Source organism: Amblyomma maculatum, chromosome 7 (assembly GCF_055883805.1).
Source record: "Amblyomma maculatum isolate TAMU_Amacu chromosome 7, ASM5588380v1, whole genome shotgun sequence".
Taxonomy (NCBI): domain Eukaryota; kingdom Metazoa; phylum Arthropoda; class Arachnida; order Ixodida; family Ixodidae; genus Amblyomma; species Amblyomma maculatum.
In genome coordinates this window covers 58,687,239-58,711,101 of record NC_139350.1, presented here as the reverse complement: position 1 = coordinate 58,711,101, position 23,863 = coordinate 58,687,239, and the positions used below count along the sequence as shown (strand labels likewise).

Below are 23,863 nucleotides of genomic sequence, written 5' to 3'. Positions count from 1 at the left end.
GGAAGGCTCAGTATTGAGATGGTCCTCAGCATCAGAAAATTTGATTACGTCTTCTGACGGTTCCTTTGACGCGCTTTCATGGTCCTGGGATGGAACGTTCAAGACATGCAGAGTTTCATTCTGTTCATTAGAGACCGTCACCTTATTCTTCTTTAAAACCGTCATGGAAGGCGCGTCCTGTTTCGTTGACTGACCTCTAATGTCAGCAGCCTCCTCCGCATCCGCCTCGTCGATAATTAACTCGGACGAGTCTTCGCTGGTCCCAGGTCCGGCAATGCTAGCGTAGGTTCGTGCACACTGGCTGTCTTCATGCCCGAACCGTCGACAGGTTCCGCAGCGAGGAACCCGGCACTCTTTGCGGATGTGACCCGTACTCCGACAGCGTAGGCACAACGGGGGTCTGCCTGGCACAATCACTAGCGCCAGCTCGCCGCTAACATTCAACTGATGCGGCAGGTCGTCGAGCTTCAAGCCAGCTTTCAGCTTCAGCGTGACGATTCTAGTGGTGGAGCCCTTTTCTAACATACCTTTAACACGCCAGCGCTCCCGGGAAACCTTCGACACCTTTCCGTACGGCGCAAATGCAGCACGAACATCCTCGTCTGGCACGTTGTGTAGCAGCCAGTGAAGTTTGAGTCGCACGTCCTGGTTCGCCGGGTCAATCACCATGCAGCGACCGTTTTTTACACACAGCTCACCTACACTTACAATCTTGTTCACCACTTCAGTATCTTTGAGAGTGACGGCCCAAACGTGGATCATCCGATACGCCCCCATTGCGATAACGTCGGGGATTAGCGAGTGTTGCGCCAAAGCATCCCGGAAATCTTCCACCCGGTACGAGCGGGCCCTGATATCGGCATGCAAAAAAAACGGTATTCAAAACAAACCGACCTGTTGGCAGTGCAGGCAAAACAACCTGGTAAGTATTGTCCTGTTCAGCAGTCCTGTTACCGCGGCCTGTAATGGCCGCTGAAGCAGCTCCTGAGGAGCCCTGCATCCTGCGTTCGTTCACTGGTGTGGCCGGAAGCAGAAACTGCGCCACGGAGGCCGGGACGGAGGGCAATCCCAAGAAGAAAGCTTCTCTAGCTAACAACACACTCGGGCAGCTTAAAATAGGGCATTTAGTGTTTCATGAAGCATTTTTTTTTATTTAATCCACGTGACTACAGCAACAAAGTAAAATGTTAGATATGTGTGTTTCTCTCAGTTAAGCAAACATACTTATGTTGCACAGTGACAACTACTACACTGCAGCTAGAACTAAAAAAATGCCGCCACCGGGAGGACTCGAACCTCCAACCTTTCGGTTAACAGCCGAACGCGCTAGCCGATGGCGCCACGGAGGCCGGGGGGGGGGGGGGGGGGGGATGTGCCAAGAAGAATGCTTCTCTAGCTAACAACACGCTCGGGCAGCTTCAAATGGCTAGGGTGTTTAGTGTTCAATGAAGCATTTTTTTTTTTCAATTTATCCACGACACTACAGCGACAAAGTAAAATGTCAGATGTGTGTGTTTCTCTCAGTTAACCAAACATGCTTGTGTTGCACATTGACAACTACTACACTGCAGCTAGAACTAAAAAAAATGCCGCCACCGGGAGGACTCGAACCTCCAACCTTTCGGCTAACAGCCGAACGCGCTAACCGAGTGCGCCACGGAGGCTTTTTTTTATTTATTTATTTACCTGTTCATTCAGACAAAGGAAATACATTGTAATAAAAGAGCACTTGAGCCTGCTTTGGCTGAAGTGATACATTAAAATTTCTTGAACTGGATCAGTTCATCCAATACATTCAGCCATGAAGGTGGCTCAACCTGCGCCCGATAAACTTCACGTACATAGCACAGACTTTCAACAAAGTTTTCTCTCACCGACAGCACATTGACATCTGCATTCCTGACTGCCATTCGTGTCTTCCATAAACTATGGAGGCCGAGCAGCATTATCATGTCGTAGGGAATACCTTTGTGATCATTGTCTGTTGGTAGATAGCGTATTCCTATAGGTGTTATGGGTAAATCCTTCTTTATGGTACGTTTCAGAATATCCCAATAAAATACCGGGTCCCAGCATTCAATGAACACGTGCTCGATGTTCTCAGGCTTTTTACATAATAAACAGTTTGTGGTCCAGGGTACAAATATTCCTTTGTCAGCTAGCCAGGTCTTAAAGGGAAGTGTAGTAGTGTGCAGTTTGAAAAAAAAACGACTTCGTACTTGCTTTGACCGGCATCTTTTTAACTCTTTGTAAAACATCTTGCCCTCGGCCTCCATTGTTTATCATTCGGTACAAGGGAACTGGCATCATGACATCTATTAGGTCACTATACATTTTTTTCTTGTTCACCAAACTTTAGATATTCTATCGAGAATCGAACCTTCAGTATATAGGCAGAGTCAACAATCTCCTTTAAATATCCCTTCAACCCGCATATTGGCCACCCTACAGTAGACACAATAAAATCTGGAAGGGCATTTGCTAGACGCAGTTGCATCATTGTACGTAAGAAGGGCTCACTTTGAGCCCTGAAAAACATAAAACGGGAGACGAGTTGCCGAACAAACAAATGTGAGAGACCGACACCACCATCTCGAACTGATCGAAATAAATTGGTTCGTTTTGTCCTTTCCCAGTTGGACGCCCAAATGAATACAGCAAGCGCTCTGTGCATTTTTAGCACATATACGCGTGACATAGAAAGAAACTGCAAAACATACCACAATTTGGAGATTAAAAAAATATTGCATATGGATGCCCTCTCAAACATGGATAATTCTCTACCTTGAAAAGCCCCTGCTTTCTCCTTCACTTCGGGCATCACGTCCTTCCAGTAATCGGCGCTCCTGTTATAATATTGCAGTGGCACTCCCAAGTACTTCGATGGAACGGTTGTCCACTGGAGGTTCAAAAAAGACCTCGGCGAAATTTCCCAATTTCCGTGCCAGAAGCCGACACTTTTGTCCCAGTTAATCTCAGCGCCTGTCTGTTCACAAAAGTTTTTGGCAACGAAAATTGCTTCTTGAACACGTTTTTGGTCGCTACAAAACACCGCAATATCATCCGCATAGGCAAGAACTTTCACCTGGGACGACTCAATACGAAAACCGTTAATTAGTTCGGAGTTGATCAGTTTAAGACAAAATGGCTTCAGGTATAGAGCGAAAAGTAAAGGAGAGAGTGGGCAACCCTGTCTTACTGAAGACCGTACGGGGACAGTTTCGCCTAAGCTTTTGTTAATAATGAAACCATTTTTAGACCATCAAGAATAACACATCCTACATTTGCATGTTCGAGCACGCTGTACAGAACTTCATGCGATACCCGATCGAATGCCTTTGCCAGGTCCAGTTGGATCATTGCTACTCGACCAGCAAAGTCATCACATCATTCCAGAATACTACGCGCAACATGAACATTTGTGCATATACTGCGCCCTTTTACTCCGCACGTTTGGTGCGGTCCAACGAGTTGCATGACCGCACTTTGCAGGCGCTTGACCAGAACCTTCATGAATATCTTGTAGTCGGTATTGGTCAGCGTAATCGGGGGATAAGAGCCTACCGACTGCAGTTTCCTTTGGTCATCCGTTTTGGAGATTAGCACTACGTGACCAGTACGAAAAGACAGCGGCATTTGTTTTTCTTTGTACGCTTCCGTGATCACCGCATGTAAAGCTGGGCTAATTTCATCTCGAAAAGTCTTATAAAAAGCGGCCCCGAGGCCGTCGGGCCCTGGCGTCTTCCCAAGGACTAGCTCGTCAATTGCGCTTTCAACTTCATCAATGCTGATGGGTTGTTCTAGGCGAGCAACCGTGGGCTCATCTAATCTGGGCACTAGCGATAAAAATTCATCACGCAGTTCGCACCTCGTTCTTTTATTCCCTACCAGTTCTGTATAATATTCCACAAAGGCCTGCTCAATTTTCTTCTTGTAGCTGGTAATCTCATTGTGGTACCGAATCTGCCGGATTTCTTTCTGCGTTGCATACCGCCTTTCATCGCACAACGCACGTTTGTTCGGTGCTTCACCTGCCCACAACTTTTCGGCCCGCGCTCTTATCAGCGCCGCTCTGTACTTGTCTGTCTCCAGAGCTTCTAGCTTGTTCTTTATTTCTCGGATTTTGTTTATGTACATGCCAGGCGCTGCTGTTTCCATACACAGTATGAAATCCAAATTGCACTTCAATTCTTTCTCCATTTTTTGACATCTTTGATGAAGTATTGTTCCTCGTTCTATCGCAATCACCTTGACGTCGTTCTTAAATGATTCCCACTTTGCTGCGTAGCTCCATGAGCGAGTCGAGGGCATTTTAGCTATCTCTTCTTTAATTCGCTCAATGAATTCTTCATCCTCTAGAAGTTTTACGTTAAGCTTCCAGAGGTCCCAACTAAACCGTGACTTTTTGGGCTTGTTACCAAACGTAGCCATCACAAAACTGTGATCGCTGAACGAGAGGTGCTTTAGATCGTATTTTTCACATGCTGTGACAAGTTGCAAGCTGGCGTACACTCTGTCTAGTCTCGCATTACTGCCGCGTTGGAAATGCGTAAAACCGGGATGTGAGCCTTGGGACAGTACACTGCCAAGATCTTCCATATTATAGTCTTGAATTAGTGAGTTCAGCAACCAAGCGCTCTGATCGCGAATCGGGGACTTGGGTACTCGATCTTCTGTTAAGCAGACACAGTTGAAGTCACCCATAAGAATAACACTTTTCGCACAATTTAGGAACACTTCAACCTTCTCAAAAAAAGCAACACGCTCAGTCTGATTGTTAGGTGCATACACACATATAACACGCCAAGCACTACCAGACAGTACAAAGTCAACAACCAGTAACCGGCCTTCTTCGGATGCTACGACATTTTCCTCCACAATGCCCAGACTGTTTCTCACAAATAAGGCTCAACCACCCGACCTTCCAACAGCATCACATATACACACATTGTATCGCGACCAAAAATTGGCAACCATTCGATCTGTATGTTCCTCACCCTCAATTTTGGTTTCTTGCAAAGCGATAATGTCCAAATCATTTTCTAAGAAAATTCGGCTGACTTGACGCTGACGCTTGATCGCTGCCAGCCCCCTGACATTCAACGTCGCTATGCGCAATGGCATATGAAATATAATTCCCTTATCTCTGGAAGAACACACAAATCGTGCAGTGCTCACCTCAGGGCACAATGTCGCGGCAGCGGTTTCCGTGCTCAGCGGATTAACACTTGTGTCCACGCTGTGCCAGCCTTTACTAGAGGCTCGATGCGCTTCTTCTGGGTCGTCCTCCATGCGTAGTCAAGTGTGTCGCGCACGTTGCTCCGGCATCCGAAAAGGACAAAGTTACCACAGAAGCAGCGCTATTTCGCCGTCGCTTCTGCTGTTCTTCTATCAGGCGGAATAGTTGGCCTTGGTTTAAATTTCGCTCGCCGCGTCGGTGTCGCTTTGGTGGGCGGCTCCTCCACTGCTGCACCATAACTTAGCTGGTCGCCTTGTACCGCTTGAAGATGAGAGCGTTTTGTGGCTGAAACAGCGGTGTCTTCCAAAGTTGTATCTTTTACATTTTGTAGGGTGCTTGCTTCGTTCCTTGAGGTATCCTCCATTTCGACAATAGGCGTCTTTTCCTGATTTTTCTCTTTCTCCTGTTCAAGTTGAGGCAGTTCATGCTGCGAGGCCGTCGTCGCCACAATGTGCTCACCGCTTCAAGGTTGCAGGTCTTTTGCAGCAGCAGATGGTAAAACCCCTGCTTCCTTTGACGCTTCCTCAGCCTCCACCTCATCCATGACATGTTCCGCCAGCTCACTGTTCATTGCCGGGCCCGTCATGTTGGCGTACGTGGGAACACACTGGCTCTCATCATGCCCAAATCGCCGACAACGCGAGCACCTAGGCAGTCGATAGTCGCGACGAATGTGGCCTTTCCCTTGACATCGCAGGCAAAGGGGGGGGGGGGGGGGGGGGGGCTCCCTGCGACTACTAAAAGAGCTGGCTCACCTGCAATACGGATTTGGTGGGGAATGTCTTCAGTTGTGACACCTGTATTCAGTTTTAGGCTCAACATTCTAGTTGTGGACCCCTTTTCGGTAACGCCTTGAACACGCCACTTTTCTTTTGACGTTTGCGTCACTTCACCATATGGTCGGAAGGCCACCCGCACATCTTCGTCAGTCACATTGTGAAGAACCCAGTGCACCTTGACTCGTACTTCCTGCTTGTTGGGGTCGATAACGATGTACCGACGTTCCTTGACGGAAATGCTTTCAGCCGCGAGCACTTTCTGCATGGCTTCTGAACTCCTAAACGTGACCGCCCACACGTGATTCCTTTGGAATGCTCCCAGGGCTACAACCTCAGGGAGCAAATCCAAACGAGCGAGGGCATCCCTATAGTCCTCGACCCTATACGGCCGCGCCCGAACGTCGCCGTGCAAAAATACTGTGTTCAAAACGATACGACCTGTAGGTAGGTGGGGCAGCATCACTTCGTATTCCTCGTTATCATGAACAGCAATCCTGTTCCCGCGGCTCGGCTGAGCCGCTAACGCCGCTCCAACGGAGCACATGATAGCACGTCCGTCACGCTCGGTGGCCGGAAGTGGAATCCTTTGCGCCACGGAGGCCGGGTCGGGGGGTATGCCAAGAAGAAAGCTTCTCTAGCTAACAACACACTCGGAAAGCTTCAAATAGCTAGGGCGTTTAGTGTTTCATGAAGCATTGTTTTTATTTAATGCACGAGAATACAACAACCAAGCAAAATGTCAATTAGTGTGTTTCTCTACAATAACCAAACTTGTTTTGCTGCTCAGTGACAAACTACACTACAGCTAGAACCAAAAATATGCCGCCACCGGGAGGACTCGAACCTCCAACCTTTCGGTTAACAGCCGAACGCGCTAGCCGATTGCGCCACGGAGGCCGGGTTTTTTTTTTTCTTTATTGCCGGTCCTCGGCTTTCACAAAACAAAGACAAAAAAAAACAAAAAATGTACACAGTTATACAAGAAGCGAAATCCCCAAGAGAGGACCAGGCTTTGTCACATTTAAAATTCTCTGAGTGTTGTCAAAGGCTCTAGCCTTGAGAGCCACTCAGGGACAGGATTCCGTATCTTCTGTATTTCTACAAACTTGCAGATGCTCTCTCGAAAATATATACGCGCTGGACGCGCTTCGGGGTCACAGTAGTACCCGGCCATACGAGAGCGCCATATACTGTGGAGGCCCACCAGCATGACTAAATCGAACGGGATCCCACCCTCATTTTTTGTTGGCAAGTACCTGATTCCGTGTGAATGCAACGGGAGCTGTTTCTTCATGGTCGTCCGTAGCACGTCCCAAAAATAAACCCCTTCCCAACAGTGCAAAAAAACATGGTCTATGGTCTCCGGTTGCTTGCAGATTAGGCAGTTTTGTCCCCACGGTAGAAACATCTCTTTTTCTTCCAAAAAAGATTTGACGGGTAAAGTTCCAGTGTGCACTTTAAAGAAAAAACTCTTGACTTCCGGCGATACATTCATTTTTTTAACCCTTCGCAACACATTACCGCCGGGGCCTCCACAGTACAAGGCCCTGTACAACGGCACCGGAAAGATAACATCGCACAAATCTCTGTACAACGTTTTCCTTGTTACGCTGCTCAAATATTCCTTTGAAAACCGAGTAGTTAAGAATCTGACGCTGGTTACTATCTCTCGGAAATAACCAAGAATGCCTCCTGTCATGCATTTTGTTGCAACTACATACTCTGGCAAGGCTCGCCCTAGCCTTACTTGGCACACTGTGCGCAGGAAAGGATCTTCAACATCACGGAAAACAAAAATCTGTTTACCAGTTGCCTCACAAATAAGTGTCCCAGCCCTAGGCCTCCGTCTTTGACCCGTCTGAACAAGTTTGTCCGCATGCACCTTTCCCAGCTAGAGGCCCATACAAAAACCGCAAAAATTCGATGTACCTGTTGTATGTTAATTCGCGAGCAGTGGAGCACTTGCATCACATACCACAGTTTACTAATAAAAAACAGGTTACACACAGTGGCTCTTGCAAACACGGATAAATGAGTACATTTCCACTTTTCTGCTTTTTCTTGTGTCTCTTGTGCCTGCCCCTTCCAATACTGTTCAGTATCTCAGTAAAATTCCAACGGGACTCCAAGGTACTTTACAGGGGTCGTACACCAAGTTACATCCGAAAGTGTGAGGAGTATCCGGCCATTCTCCGTGCCAGAACCCCACGCACTTTCGCCAGTTCACCTTGCTTCCCGTGACCAAACTAAATCTTTTAACACCTTCTACCGCACTGCTAATGCTATCCTTTGTGACACAGAAAATTGCTACATCATCTGCATATGCTAGGACTTTCACTTCCGCTTCATGCAGCCGAAAACCATGAACAGCATTACTCTGTATTATGTGCAAGCACAAAGTTTCAACATACATACAAAACAAGAGTGGACTGAGGGGGCAACCCTGACGCACCGAACGTTCCACGTTAATGGGGGCCCCCAACGATTTATTAACAATTAACTTTGTAGCGCCGTGTCGGTACGCCATGGCCACACCCTCAGTGATAATAGAACCTACATTGATATGATCTAAGATAGAAAACAAAATCTCATGAGCAACACAGTCAAACGCTTTTTCAAGATCTAGCTGGAGAATTGCTACCGGTACCCCAGTGACGTCGCTACACTCCAGCACACACCTTGCCTTATGAATATTGTAAGCAATAGACCTGTTCTTTATGCCACATGTTTGATGAGGGCCAACAATTTCTTTAATAACGCTCTGAAGCCTCGCCGCCAACACTTTCATGGATATTTTATAATCGACGTTCGTTAGTGAGATCGGCCTATATGCAGTAACCTGTCTGAGTTTTATAGGATCATCTGTTTTAGGGATGAGGACGGTATGGGCCGCACCGTAAGACGGGGGCAACTCCTTACGATCATAGGCATCATTGAACAGCAAAGTCAAAAGTGGGGTTTATTCCGTTTTAAACGCTTTGTAAAAAGCTGCACTTAACCCATCTGGGCCAGGAGACTTTCCCGAGTTCAAGTTCTCTATTGCTCGTTCAACTTCTTTTTCACTAATTCGCCTCTCCAAGCTTTCCTTTCGGGATTCATCGAGCCTAGGCATAGCGCCGAGAAACTCGCCTTTAAATCTGTGCACGTCAACTTCATGTTGTGCGAACAACGCCTGATAGTAATCAAAGAAAGCATGATGGATGCGATCGCTATCGGTCACTACCCCACCCGCTCCTTCGATCTCCTGAATTTCGTTGCGTCGAGCGTGCGCTTTTTCCATTCCTAAAGCCCGCTTAGTGGGCGTCTCCCCTGCAACCAATTCTTCCGCTCTTGCCCTCACTGTCGCCCCTCGATATCGGTCTTCCTCGATAAGTTCAAGCTTTTGCTTTGTTTTCTTAATATCTTCCTTACCTATGCCGGGCGTTTTACATTCCTGCGCCAACAATTTTTCAAGGATATCTCTCAGCTGTTTTTCCTGTAATCTTTCCTGGTGCTTTAGCAAAGTAGACCGCTCAATGGCCTTCATCTTAAATTCTTCTTTGGCTAGTACCCACTGGAGCCCAATTTCGTTTTGACACTAATTTACTATTTTGGTAATTTTTTCCGTCACATACTCAGTGAAAATTTGGTCTTTTAGCAGTTTACAATTTAATTTCCACAGCTCCCATGAAAATCCACTGGCTCGCTTCCTTTTGCCTAGAGTGCATATCACTGCACAGTGATCTGAAAAGGCCACTGGTAAAACTCGGTATTTTTGACACTTTGGTATTAAGTCCAGTGACATGTAAATCCTGTCGAGGCGAGCATGACTAATACCTTGAAAGTGGGTGTATTGCACACTACGTTCACCGTCTAAACACTCCGCCACATCATCTAATGCATATTCATCTATCAGTCGTGACAATAAGTCTGTACTTCTGTCCCTGAAGGCTCGGGTGCTGCTTTTATCGCGAGCCGCCAGAACACAATTGAAATCGCCCATGAGCACTATCTGTTTCTCACTAGTGCAGTAATATTTAAGGCTCTCAAAAAAGGAACACCTATCCTCCAATTCATTAGGTGCATAAACACAGATAACCCGCCATTCTATATTCTCAAAATCGAAATCACAAATCACGTATCGCCCTGCCTCTCCGGAAGCATAAGTCTGCACGTTAAGTCCAGGCAACTTTTTTACAAGAAGGACGCACCCGGCAGAAGTTCCGACTGATAGCTCACAACGGCATAATACTTCGACGTGAAGCGCTGCACCATGCTCCCGGTCTCTTCCTCTCCCTCGACTTTGGTCTCTTGAACGGCTAGCACATCGATGTCTCTGTCCGTTATAAGGCGCAACACCTGGCTCTGCTTTTTCTTCGTTGCTAACCCTCTAACATTAAGCGTCCCGAATGTCAGAGCAGGGGTTGGATCCATTTTAATATAGAGTGAAGAGACCGAGAGCATTTGCGCTCACCTTTCGCGTCTAGCACCCGGCTACACGCCTTTGTTTCCGCCGCAGCCCTCCGTTGCGGCTGCATGGTCTTGCAGCGGCGGTGGCTTATCGCTGGTCCGCTTGTCCCCCTGAAAGTTCGACTTCGGTCTGAGAGAGGACCGCCGGGACTGGACCGTTTTCGTAGGCGGCTCCTCAACGCTTGACGCTGTTGTTTTGTCTTCTCCATCACCAGACTGGGCGTGAGGCCGTTTGGCCGAGACATTGCCCGCACGAACATTGCACTGTTGCTGTTGCTCCTCGCTGCTCGTCGAGGCCATCATCGCGGGTTCCGTAGCTGCCAAAAAGCTATCTTCCTTCTTCTCAGTATCAGCCCAGGCCGCTGCCGAGTCTTTTTCTTCAGGTTGCCTCTCTGCCTCACTTGACACGTTTGTGTTTCTGCTAGAAGTCCCAGAAGAGACAGTCGCCGCTTCCGGCTTGCCTACTTCCTCGACTCCTTTCGCCGCTTCCTCCGCCTCTGATACGTCCATCTGGTGTTCGGCTATCTCCTCCCTCGATGCGAGCCCCGTGGCCACCGCACATGTACGGACACACTCACTGTCGACGTGGCCGTAACGCCTGCATTTCGAACACCGGGGCACCTTGCATTCACGTCTAACGTGACCGCTACCACGGCAGCGCAGGCACTGCATAGGCCGCCCAGGCACCACAACAAAGGCCAACTCACCGGCGACTCGCAGCTGGTGAGGTAGGTCATCGGTCTTAATACCGGGTTTCAGTTTCAGGAGAACTGTTCTCGTTGTTGACCCCTTCTCTTTGACGCCTTGGACGCGCCACCTCTCCCGGGTCACCTCGGTTACGTTACCGAAAGCAGCAAAGGCCGTCCGGATGTCGTCGTCGGCCACACCGTGCAACATCCAGTGCAGCCGCAGCTTCACCTGTTGGTCCTCTGGGTCGATGATGGTGCAGCGACGTCCCTTTACTTCTACTTGTTTCAACGCAGCCAGCTTCTTCGTTGCTTCAGCGCTGCTGAGCGTGACAGCCCAAACGTTGTTAATCTGGTACGCCCCCAACGCCACAACATCGGGGAGCGCACCAACGTTGGCGAGGGCATCGCGAAAATCTTCCACTTTGTACGGCCTATTGCGCACGTCGCCGTGCAAAAACACGGTGTTTAAAACAACACGTCCTGTAGGCAGCGTCGGCAAAATCAACTCATAGTCCATATCATCCGTATCAAGATTCCTGTTTCCGCGGCCGGCAAGGGCCGCTGTCGCCGCTCCGCTGGAGCTCATGATTCTGCGACCGTCCCGCTCGGTGGCCGGAAGTAGAATGCTTCTCTAGCTAACAACACACTCGGAAAGCTTCAAATGGCTAGGACGTTTAATATTTAATGAAGCATTTTTTTTATTAATTGCACGAGAATACAGCACCCAAGCAAAATGTCAATTAGTGTGTTTCTCTACAATAACCAAACTTGTTTTGCTGCTCAGTGACAAACTACACTACAGCTAGAACCAAAAATATGCCGCCACCGGGAGGACTCGAACCTCCAACCTTTCGGTTAACAGCCGAACGCGCTAGCCGATTGCGCCACGGAGGCCGGGTCGGGGGATGTGCCAAGAGGAAAGCTTCTCTAGCTAACATCACACTCGGAAAGCTACAAATGGCTAGGACGTTTAATACTTCATGAAGCATTTTTTTTATTAATTGCACGAGAATACAGCACCCAAGCAAAATGTCAATTAGTGTGTTTCTCTACAATAACCAAACTTGTTTTGCTGCTCAGTGACAAACTACACTACAGCTAGAACCAAAAAAAAATGCCGCCACCGGGAGGACGCGAACCTCCAACCTTTCGGTTAACAGCCGAACGCGCTAGCCGATTGCGCCACGGAGGCCGGGTCGGGGGATGTGCCAAGAGGAAAGCTTCTCTAGCTAACATCACACTCGGAAAGCTACAAATGGCTAGGACGTTTAATACTTCATGAAGCATTTTTTTTATTAATTGCACGAGAATACAGCACCCAAGCAAAATGTCAATTAGTGTGTTTCTCTACAATAACCAAACTTGTTTTGCTGCTCAGTGACAAACTACACTACAGCTAGAACCAAAAATATGCCGCCACCGGGAGGACTCGAACCTCCAACCTTTCGGTTAACAGCCGAACGCGCTAGCCGATTGCGCCACTTTTTTTTTTTTTCTTTATTGCCGTGAAACACAAAACAAAAATACACATGATAAAAAACGTCAACTACACTTGAGCTAACGCGTAAGTGGCTAAAATCTTTTCAAGTGCACTAACTCATCAAAGAGACAATGCCATTGTGGCGGATCCTGCTGCCTCATGAAAGTTTCACGTATATAAACAGCACTTTCAATAAAGTTTTCACGCGAAGATCGTGTATCTATATCTGCATGACGCACCTGCATTCGTGTTTTCCACAAACTATGGAGGCCAAGAAGCATAATTAAAACATAAGGTGCATCATCGTTCTGCACTGGTAGAAATCTTATACCGTAAGGAGTTAATGGAAGCTCCTTTTTAATTGTCCTTTGGAGGACGTCCCATAGAAAGACAGCATCCCAACACTGTAAGAAAACGTGTTCAATTGTTTCCGGTTTTTTGCACAACAGGCAATTTGTTGTCCATGGGACGAAGATACCTTTTTCATTCAGCCAGGTTTTAACAGGGAGCGTATTAGAGTGAAGTTTGAAAAGGAATGTTTTAGCTGATGGCCTCACGGGCATCTTCTTAACTCTTTTCAAAACGTCCTGCCCTGGGCCTCCACAGTGTAATGCCCGGTAAAAAGGCACCGGCAGCATCACGTCAATGAGATCTTTATACAGTTTTTTTCTAGGAACGTTGTAAAGGTAATCAAAAGAAAACCGCACTTCAAGCAACTTGCACGAAAAAACAACCTCGCGCAGGTAGCCAGTCACAGTACCAGGCATGTTTTCACATGACACAATCCATTCAGGGAGCAGCCTCTGTAATCGCACTTGCATCACGGTTCTTAAAAAGGTATCTTTTTGATCACGGAGGAATATAAATCGCGAAACCACCTGACGCAAGAACAGATGTGCAAGGCCAAGCCCGCCCCTTTTAACAGAAATAAACAAATTCGTCCGGGCGGTTTTTTCCCATGTGGATGCCCAAATAAAAACAGCAAAAACGCGGTGCATTTTCTGAATTGAGGTTCGTGAGACACACAACACATTCATGAGGTACCACAGCCTCGAAATAAGAAAAACATTGCAAATAGAAGCGCGCGAAAATATTGAGAGTTGCCTTCCTTGCCAGGCATCCGCTTTTTCTTTCGCTCTGGATGTTTCTTCCATCCAGTGCACGTTGGGATCTTGATAACATTCTAAAGGCACGCCTAGATATCGTGTTGGGAGAGCAGACCATCGCAGCTTACAGAAGAAATCAGGTGTCACGTCCCAATCACCGTGCCAAAACCCAGAGCTTTTCTCCCAATTGATCTTACATCCCGTTTGATCACAAAATGTTTGGACGACACTCGTGGCTTCACAAATGCTCTTTCTAGTTGCACAAAACACTGCTATGTCATCGGCATATGCTAGCATTTTCACGTGTGCTGATTGCAGCTTGAACCCTAAAATGCGATCGCTATCAATGATAGCCAAACAAAGTGGCTCTAAATACAGTGCAAACAGCAGGGGTGAGAGTGGGCAGCCCTGCCTTACCGATGAACGTACTGCGATGCTGTCAGTCAGTTCACCATTCACTATAATACGGGTCGTGCAGTTCGCATACGCCATTTTAACACCCTCCACTATGACGTCACCAAGGTTAGAATGCTGCAAAATGGAAAACAGAATTTCGTGAGAAACACGGTCAAAGGCTTTCGCCAAATCTAACTGCATCATGGCTATCTGACCACCGAGTGCATCAACACATTCTAGTACGGTTCTTGCGACATGTATATTCGTGGCAATGGATCGACCCTTGATGCCGCACGTTTGATGAGACCCAACCAATTTCTTTATTACGCTTTGCAGTCGTTTTGCTAAAACCTTCATGTACACCTTGTAGTCAACATTGGTGAGGCTAATCGGTCGATATGACCCCACCAACAGACGTTTCTCCGGATCATCTGTCTTGGGTATTAGAACAATGTGCGATGTAGAGAAAGACAATGGGACAGTATTACGTTCATAAGCTTCAGTGATTACACAGAGCAAAAACTGAGCCGCATACTGCTGAAACGTTTTAAAGAAGGCAGCGCTTAGGCCATCCGGCCCAGGGGCCTTCCCAGTTGTCAGGTCATCTATTGCAGATACTATCTCCTGCAACGTTATCGGTGTTTCTAGGCGCGCTTTACTTTCGTCATCCAGTGCAGGCATCAGTCTCAGAAAATCTGTTTGAAAGCCGCCTACAGTCTGAGGCTTAGCGCTAATCAGTTCTTCGAAGTGCTCTGCTACCGCACGCTGAATATCTTTAGCATCTTCTGTGATATGGCCGGCATACCTTATACTCCTTATTTCTTTCTGGCAGGCGTATCTTTTCTCGTCTGCTAGCGCTCGTTTTGTCGGAACTTCTCCAGCCCAAAGTTTTTCAGCCCTTGCACGTATGACAGCCGCTGTGTATCTTTCGCTGTCGATTGTTTCCAACTCACTTTTTATCTCTCGTATTTTACTGGCGAAATGCCCTGGCACTGAACTTTCCATGCTCAAAAAAAACTGGAGTTGTTCATTCAGTTCTTTTTCTTTTTCTTTCTCTTTATGCCGCACCTTACTGCTCTTTTCTGTGGATTTCAATTTGACCCACTCTTTGAAGCTGTCCCATTCCTCTGCAAAACTTATTGGTCGCATAGCAAGACGATTTTCAAACTCGGTCTTAACTTCCGTAAGGAACTCTTCATCGGCAAGAAGTTTGGCATTCATTTTCCATAGGTACCAGTTAAAGCGCGATTTCTTTCCTTTGCGACCAAACACTGCACTCTCGAGACAATGATCGCTGAAAGACACAGGTTTGACCTCATATGCAGTACATAGGGAAACAAGATCTACCGAGGCATACACCCTGTCCAATCTAGCATGGCTGTCACGCTGAAAGTGCGTGAACTCTGGCTGGTTTCCAGTGGAGAACACACTACCAACATCCTCAAGGCCATACTCATGCACAAGTGCATTCAACAGCTCGGAGCTTCTGTCTCTTCGAGGTTTACACTTCGCCGCTCGGTCCACAGCTGCGCACACACAGTTGTAGTCACCAAGTACAAGCAAGATTTTGTCAGTCTTCAGCCACACCTCAATAGACTCAAAAAACAATTCACGCTCACATCCTGAATTGGGAGCATACACACACACAACACGCCAGCATAAATTAGAGTAGGTAAAATCGGTAACCAAAAGCCGACCGCTTGGACAGGCAAAAACGGACTCTACGCTTACTCCCAGCGTGTTGCGTATAAATAAAAGGCATCCACCCGATACACCAACAGAATGGCATACACACACATAAAAGTTTGTTTGAAAAGAAGCCACCATACGGTCAGTGCTTTCTTGGCTCTCAATCTTTGACTCTTGCACAGCTGCTATATCTATATCATTATCCAAAAGGAGGCGACTGAATTGGCATTGTCGCCTTCTCGCTCCCAGTCCTCTGACATTCAAAGTAGCTACATGTAACGGCGAATTAAGCTTGAGAGTCATGTATTAGAGAGAGACGCCCGTACCCGCATGGTGCCTACCTTCATGGTTGCATGGCTTCTGCTTCTGACGAACAGCGGCGTATGTATGCATGTAATGTCCTCCCAGCAGAATGTCGGGATGCATTCAAACGAAGTCCAAGCACATTGTTTCATTTTTGCTCACACACGCACCACTTGGTTGCAGAAGGTGCCTGACGCTGGTCGGTAGGCAGCCGAGCCACAATTCGTTCAGGGCACCACAAAAACTACCGAGGCGGTTTCCCCGCCTGCCGCGTGTCGGCCGAGAAGTTCGGCTTCGGTCTTAACGTGGCTCTTCGGATGCCAGAAGTTTTCGGCGGCGGCTCACCACAAACACCGCCTGGCAGCTGAGTCTCCTCCACGCTTTCCTCATGCGGACGTTTCGCGGCAATTAAGGCTGCTGTCTCCGGCCCAACCTCCATGGCATCAGTAAAGGAAGGCTCAGTACTGAGAATCCTCAGCGTCGGAAAATTTGGCTACGTCTTCTGACACTTCCTTTGATGCGCTTTCATGGTCCTGGGATGGTACGTTCAAGACATGCCGAGTTTCATTCATTTCATTTGAGACCGTCACTTTATTCTTTGTTAAAACCGTCATGGAAGGCGCGTCCTGTTTCGTTGACTGGCCTCTAATGTCAGCAGCCTCCTCCGCATCCGCCTCGTCCATAATTAACTCGGACGAGTCTTCGCTGGTCCCAGGTCCGGCAATGCTAGCGTAGGTTCGTGCACACTGGCTGTCTTCATGCCCGAACCGTCGACAGGTTCCGCAGCGAGGAACCCGGCACTCTTTGCGGATGTGACCCGTACCCCGGCAGCGTAGGCACAACGGGGGTCTGCCTGGCACAATGACGAGCGCGAGCTCACCGCTAACATTCAACTGATGCGGCAGGTCGTCGAGCTTCATGCCAGCTTTCAGCTTCAGCGTTACGAGTCTAGTTGTAGAGCCCTTTTCTAGCATACCTTTAACACGCCAACGCTCCCGGGAAACTTCCGACACCTTTCCGTAAGGCGCAAATGCAGCACGAACATCTTCATCTGGCACGTTGTGTAGTAGCCAGTGAAGCTTGAGTCGCACGTCCTGGTTCGCCGGGTCAATCACCAAACAGCGACCGTTTTTCACAGACAGCTCACCTACACTGACAATCTTGTTGACGGCTTCAGTATCCTTGAGAGTGACGGCCCAGACGTGGCTCATCCGATACGCCCCCATAGCGATAACATCGGGGATTAGCGAGTGTTGTGCTAAAGCATCCCGGAAATCTTCCACCCGGTACGGGCGGGCCCTGATATCGGCGTGCAAAAAAACGGTATTCAAAACAAACCGACCTGTTGGAAGTGCAGGCAAAACGACCTGGTAAGTGTTGTCCTGTTCAGCAGTCCTGTTACCGCGGCCTGACATGGCCGCTGAAGCCGCTCCTGAGGAGCCCTGCGTCCTGCGTCCGTTCACTGGCGTGGCCGGAAGCAGAATCCCATAACCACTACACCACGCAAACGGGGGCTGTGAGCTGAGATCTCATTGCGCCACGGAGGCCGGGTCGAGGGATGTGCCAAGAGGAAAGCTTCTCTAGCAAACAACACACTCGGAAAGCTTCAAATGGCTAGGACGTTTAATATTTCATGAAGCATTTTTTTTATTAATTGCACGAGAATACAGCAACCAAGCAAAATGTCAATTAGTGTGTTTCTCTACAATAACCAAACTTGTTTTGCTGCTCAGTGACAAACTACACTACAGCTAGAACCAAAAATATGCCGCCACAGGGAGGACTCGAACCTCCAACCTTTCGGTTAACAGCCGAACACGCTAGCCGATTGCGCCACGGAGGCCGGGTCGGGGGATGTGCCAAGAGGAAAGCTTCTCCAGCTAACAACACACTCGGAAAGCTTCAAATGGCTAGGACGTTTAATATTTCATGAAGCATTTTTTTTATTAATTGCACGAGAATACAGCAACCAAGCAAAATGTCAATTAGTGTGTTTCTCTACAATAACCAAACTTGTTTTGCTGCTCAGTGACAAACTACACTACAGCTAGAACCAAAAATATGCCGCCACCGGGAGGACTCGAACCTCCAACCTTTCGGTTAACAGCCGAACGCGCTAGCCGATTGCGCCACGGAGGCCGGGTCGGGGGATGTGCCAAGAGGAAAGCTTCTCTAGCTAACAACACACTCGGAAAGCTTCAAATGGCTAGGACGTTTAATATTTCATGAAGCATTTTTTTTATTAATTGCACGAGAATACAGCAACCAAGCAAAATGTCAATTAGTGTGTTTCTCTACAATAACCAAACTTGTTTTGCTGCTCAGTGACAAACTACACTACAGCTAGAACCAAAAATATGCCGCCACAGGGAGGACTCGAACCTCCAACCTTTCGGTTAACAGCCGAACGCGCTAGCCGATTGCGCCACGGAGGCCGGGTCGGGGGATGTGCCAAGAGGAAAGCTTCTCCAGCTAACAACACACTCGGAAAGCTTCAAATGGCTAGGACGTTTAATATTTCATGAAGCATTTTTTTTATTAATTGCACGAGAATACAGCAACCAAGCAAAATGTCAATTAGTGTGTTTCTCTACAATAACCAAACTTGTTTTGCTGCTCAGTGACAAACTACACTACAGCTAGAACCAAAAATATGCCGCCACCGGGAGGACTCGAACCTCCAACCTTTCGGTTAACAGCCGAACGCGCTAGCCGATTGCGCCACGGAGGCCGGGTCGGGGGATGTGCCAAGAGGAAAGCTTCTCTAGCTAACAACACACTCGGAAAGCTTCAAATGGCTAGGACGTTTAATATTTCATGAAGCATTTTTTTTATTAATTGCACGAGAATACAGCAACCAAGCAAAATGTCAATTAGTGTGTTTCTCTACAATAACCAAACTTGTTTTGCTGCTCAGTGACAAACTACACTACAGCTAGAACCAAAAATATGCCGCCACAGGGAGGACTCGAACCTCCAACCTTTCGGTTAACAGCCGAACGCGCTAGCCGATTGCACCACGGAGGCCGGGTCGGGGGATGTGCCAAGAGGAAAGCTTCTCCAGCTAACAACACACTCGGAAAGCTTCAAATGGCTAGGGCGTTTAATGTTTCATGAAGCATTTTTTTTTTATTAATTGCACGAGAATACAGCACCCAAGCAAAATGTCAATTAGTGTGTTTCTCTACAATAACCAAACTTGTTTTGCTGCTCAGTGACAAACTACACTACAGCTAGAACCAAAAATATGCCGCCACCGGGAGGACTCGAACCTCCAACCTTTCGGTTAACAGCCGAACGCGCTAGCCGATTGCGCCACGGAGGCTTTTTTTTTTTTTTTTTTCTTTATTGCCGTGAAACACAAAACAAAAATACACATGATAAAAAAACGTCAACTACACTTGAGCTAACGCGTAAGTGGCTAAAATCTTTTCAAGTGCACTAACTCATCAAAGAGACAATGCCATTGTGGCGGATCCTGCTGCCTCATGAAAGTTTCACGTATATAAACAGCACTTTCAATAAAGTTTTCACGCGAAGATCGTGTATCTATATCTGCATGACGCACCTGCATTCGTGTTTTCCACAAACTATGGAGGCCAAGAAGCATAATTAAATCATAAGGTGCATCATCGTTCTGCACTGGTAGAAATCTTATACCGTAAGGAGTTAATGGAAGCTCCTTTTTAATTGTCCTTTGGAGGACGTCCCATAGAAATACAGCATCCCAACACTGTAAGAAAACGTGTTCAATTGTTTCCGGTTTTTTGCACAACAGGCAATTTGTTGTCCATGGGACGAAGATACCTTTTTCATTCAGCCAGGTTTTAACAGGGAGCGTATTAGAGTGAAGTTTGAAAAGGAATGTTTTAGCTGATGGCCTCACGGGCATCTTCTTAACTCTTTTCAAAACGTCCTGCCCTGGGCCTCCACAGTGTAATGCCCGGTAAAAAGGCACCGGCAGCATCACGTCAATGAGATCTTTATACAGTTTTTTTCTAGGAACGTTGTAAAGGTAATCAAAAGAAAACCGCACTTCAAGCAACTTGCACGAAAAAACAACCTCGCGCAGGTAGCCAGTCACAGTACCAGGCATGTTTTCACATGACACAATCCATTCAGGGAGCAGCCTCTGTAATCGCACTTGCATCACGGTTCTTAAAAAGGTATCTTTTTGATCGCGGAGGAATATAAATCGCGAAACCACCTGACGCAAGAACAGGTGTGCAAGGCCAAGCCCGCCCCTTTTAACAGAAATAAACAAATTCGTCCGGGCGGTTTTTTCCCATGTGGATGCCCAAATAAAAACAGCAAAAACGCGGTGCATTTTCTGAATTGAGGTTCGTGAGACACACAACACATTCATGAGGTACCACAGCCTCGAAATAAGAAAAACATTGCAAATAGAAGCGCGCGAAAATATTGAGAGTTGCCTTCCTTGCCAGGCATCCGCTTTTTCTTTCGCTCTGGATGTTTCTTCCATCCAGTGCACGTTGGGAACTTGATAACATTCTAAAGGCACGCCTAGATATCGTGTTGGGAGAGCAGACCATCGCAGCTTACAGAAGAAATCAGGTGTCACGTCCCAATCACCGTGCCAAAACCCAGAGCTTTTCTCCCAATTGATCTTACATCCCGTTTGATCACAAAATGTTTGGACGACACTCGTGGCTTCACAAATGCTCTTTCTAGTTGCACAAAACACTGCTATGTCATCGGCATATGCTAGCATTTTCAAGTGTGCTGATTGCAGCTTGAACCCTAAAATGCGATCGCTATCAATGATAGCCAAGCAAAGTGGCTCTAAATACAGTGCAAACAGCAGGGGTGAGAGTGGGCAGCCCTGCCTTACCGATGAACGTACTGCGATGCTGTCAGTCAGTTCACCATTCACTATAATACGGGTCGTGCAGTTCGCATACGCCATTTTAACACCCTCCACTATGACGTCACCAAGGTTAGAATGCTCCAAAATGGAAAACAGAATTTCGTGAGAAACACGGTCAAAGGCTTTCGCCAAATCTAACTGCATCATGGCTATCTGACCACCGAGTGCATCAACACATTCTAGTACGGTTCTTGCGACATGTATATTCGTGGCAATGGATCGACCCTTGATGCCGCACGTTTGATGAGACCCAACCAATTTCTTTATTACGCTTTGCAGTCGTTTTGCTAAAACCTTCATGTACACCTTGTAGTCAACATTGGTGAGGCTAATCGGTCGATATGACCCCACCAACAGACGTTTCTCCGGATCATCTGTCTTGGGTATTAGAACAATGTGCGATGTAGAGAAAGACAATGGGACAGTATTACGTTCATAAGCTTCAGTGATTACACAGAGCAAAAACTGAGCCGCATACTGCTGAAACGTTTTAAAGAAGGCAGCGCTTAGGCCATCCGGCCCAGGGGCCTTCCCAGTTGTCAGGTCATCTATTGCAGATACTATCTCCTGCAACGTTATCGGTGTTTCTAGGCGCGCTTTACTTTCGTCATCCAGTGCAGGCATCAGTCTCAGAAAATCTGTTTGAAAGCCGCCTACAGTCTGAGGCTTAGCGCTAAGCAGTTCTTCGAAGTGCTCTGCTACCGCACGCTGAATATCTTTAGCATCTTCTGTGATATGGCCGGTATACCTTATACTCCTTATTTCTTTCTGGCAGGCGTATCTTTTCTCGTCTGCTAGCGCTCGTTTTGTCGGAACTTCTCCAGCCCAAAGTTTTTCAGCCCTTGCACGTATGACAGCCGCTGTGTATCTTTCGCTGTCGATTGTTTCCAACTCACTTTTTATCTCTCGTATTTTACTGGCGAAATGCCCTGGCACTGAACTTTCCATGCTCAAAAAAAACTGGAGTTGTTCATTCAGTTCTTTTTCTTTTTCTTTCTCTTTATGCCGCACCTTACTGCTCTTTTCTATGGATTTCAATTTGACCCACTCTTTGAAGCTGTCCCATTCCTCTGCAAAACTTACTGGTCGCATAGCAAGACGATTTTCAAACTCGGTCTTAACTTCCGTAAGGAACTCTTCATCGGCAAGAAGTTTGGCATTCATTTTCCATAGGTACCAGTTAAAGCGCGATTTCTTTCCTTTGCGACCAAACACTGCACTCACGAGACAATGATCGCTGAAAGACACAGGTTTGACCTCATATGCAGTACATAAGGAAACAAGATCTACCGAGGCATACACCCTGTCCAATCTAGCATGGCTGTCACGCTGAAAGTGCGTGAACTCTGGCTGGTTTCCAGTGGAGAACACACTACCAACATCCTCAAGGCCATACTCATGCACAAGTGCATTCAACAGCTCGGAGCTTCTGTCTCTTCGAGGTTTACACTTCGCCGCTCGGTCCACAGCTGCGCACACACAGTTGTAGTCACCAAGTACAAGCAAGATTTTGTCAGTCTTCAGCCACACCTCAATAGACTCAAAAAACAATTCACGCTCACATCCTGAATTGGGAGCATACACACACACAACACGCCAGCATAAATTAGAGTAGGTAAAATCGGTAACCAAAAGCCGACCGCTTGGACAGGCAAAAACGGACTCTACGCTTACTCCCAGCGTGTTGCGTATAAATAAAAGGCATCCACCCGATACACCAACAGAATGGCATACACACACATAAAAGTTTGTTTGAAAAGAAGCCACCATACGGTCAGTGCTTTCTTGGCTCTCAATCTTTGACTCTTGCGCAGTTGCTATATCTATATCATTATCCAAAAGGAGGCGACTGAGTTGGCATTGTCGCCTTCTCGCTCCCAGTCCTCTGACATTCAAAGTAGCTACATGTAACGGCGAATTAAGCTTGAGAGTCATGTATTAGAGAGAGACGCCCGTACCCGCATGGTGCCTACCTTCATGGTTGCATGGCTTCTGCTTCTGACGAACAGCGGCGTATGTATGCATGTAATGTCCTCCCAGCAGAATGTCGGGATGCATTCAAACGAAGTCCAAGCACATTGTTTCATTTTTGCTCACACACGCACCACTTGGTTGCAGCAGGTTCCTGACGCTGGTCGGTAGGCAGCCGACCCACAAATCGTTCAGGGCACCACAAAAACTACGGAGGCGGTTTCCCCGCCTGCCGCGTGTCGGCCGAGAAGTTCGGCTTCGGTCTTAACGTGGCTCTTCGGATGCCAGAAGTTTTCGGCGGCGGCTCACCACAAACACCGCCTGGCAGCTGAGTCTCCTCCACGCTTTCCTCATGCGGACGTTTCGCGGCAATTAAGGCTGCTGTCTCCGGCCCAACCTCCATGGCATCAGTAAAGGAAGGCTCAGTACTGAGATGATCCTCAGCGTCGGAAAATTTGGCTACGTCTTCTGTCGCTTCCTTTGACGCGCTTTCATGGTCCTGGGATGGTACGTTCAAGACATGCCGAGTTTCATTCATTTCATTTGAGACCGTCACCTTATTCTTTGTTAAAACCGTCATGGAAGGCGCGTCCTGTTTCGTTGACTGGCCTCTAATGTCAGCAGCCTCCTCCGCATCCGCCTCGTCCATAATTAACTCGGACGAGTCTTCGCTGGTCCCAGGTCCGGCAATGCTAGCGTAGGTTCGTGCACACTGGCTGTCTTCATGCCCGAACCGTCGACAGGTTCCGCAGCGAGGAACCCGGCACTCTTTGCGGATGTGACCCGTACCCCGGCAGCGTAGGCACAACGGGGGTCTGCCTGGCACAATGACGAGCGCGAGCTCACCACTAACATTCAACTGATGCGGCAGGTC

The 23,863-nt window shown here is 47.6% G+C and overlaps 1 protein-coding gene, 5 non-coding genes and 1 pseudogene across 6 annotated transcripts; all 7 read right to left on the bottom strand.

The window, feature by feature from the left end:
* Positions 1 to 6,841: 6,841 nt before the first annotated feature.
* TRNAN-GUU (transfer RNA asparagine (anticodon GUU)) lies at positions 6,842 to 6,915 on the bottom strand. Its single transcript has one exon. It is a non-coding gene; the product is annotated as a tRNA-Asn (tRNA).
* A 124-nt stretch (positions 6,916 to 7,039) lies between these two features.
* LOC146183368 (uncharacterized) lies at positions 7,040 to 8,537 on the bottom strand (annotated as a pseudogene).
* A 1,954-nt stretch (positions 8,538 to 10,491) lies between these two features.
* On the bottom strand, positions 10,492 to 11,776 carry LOC146183367 (uncharacterized). The gene has a single exon (XM_084608359.1). The coding sequence runs from the start codon at positions 11,740 to 11,742 to the stop codon at positions 10,492 to 10,494; it is 1,251 nt and encodes a 416-aa protein (XP_084464485.1). The 5' UTR covers positions 11,743 to 11,776.
* A 200-nt stretch (positions 11,777 to 11,976) lies between these two features.
* On the bottom strand, positions 11,977 to 12,050 carry TRNAN-GUU (transfer RNA asparagine (anticodon GUU)). The gene has a single exon. It is a non-coding gene; the product is annotated as a tRNA-Asn (tRNA).
* Positions 12,051 to 18,195: 6,145 nt separating this feature from the next.
* Positions 18,196 to 18,269, bottom strand: TRNAN-GUU (transfer RNA asparagine (anticodon GUU)). Its single transcript has one exon. It is a non-coding gene; the product is annotated as a tRNA-Asn (tRNA).
* Positions 18,270 to 18,787: 518 nt separating this feature from the next.
* On the bottom strand, positions 18,788 to 18,861 carry TRNAN-GUU (transfer RNA asparagine (anticodon GUU)). Its single transcript has one exon. It is a non-coding gene; the product is annotated as a tRNA-Asn (tRNA).
* Positions 18,862 to 19,381: 520 nt separating this feature from the next.
* Positions 19,382 to 19,455, bottom strand: TRNAN-GUU (transfer RNA asparagine (anticodon GUU)). The gene has a single exon. It is a non-coding gene; the product is annotated as a tRNA-Asn (tRNA).
* Positions 19,456 to 23,863: the final 4,408 nt, after the last annotated feature.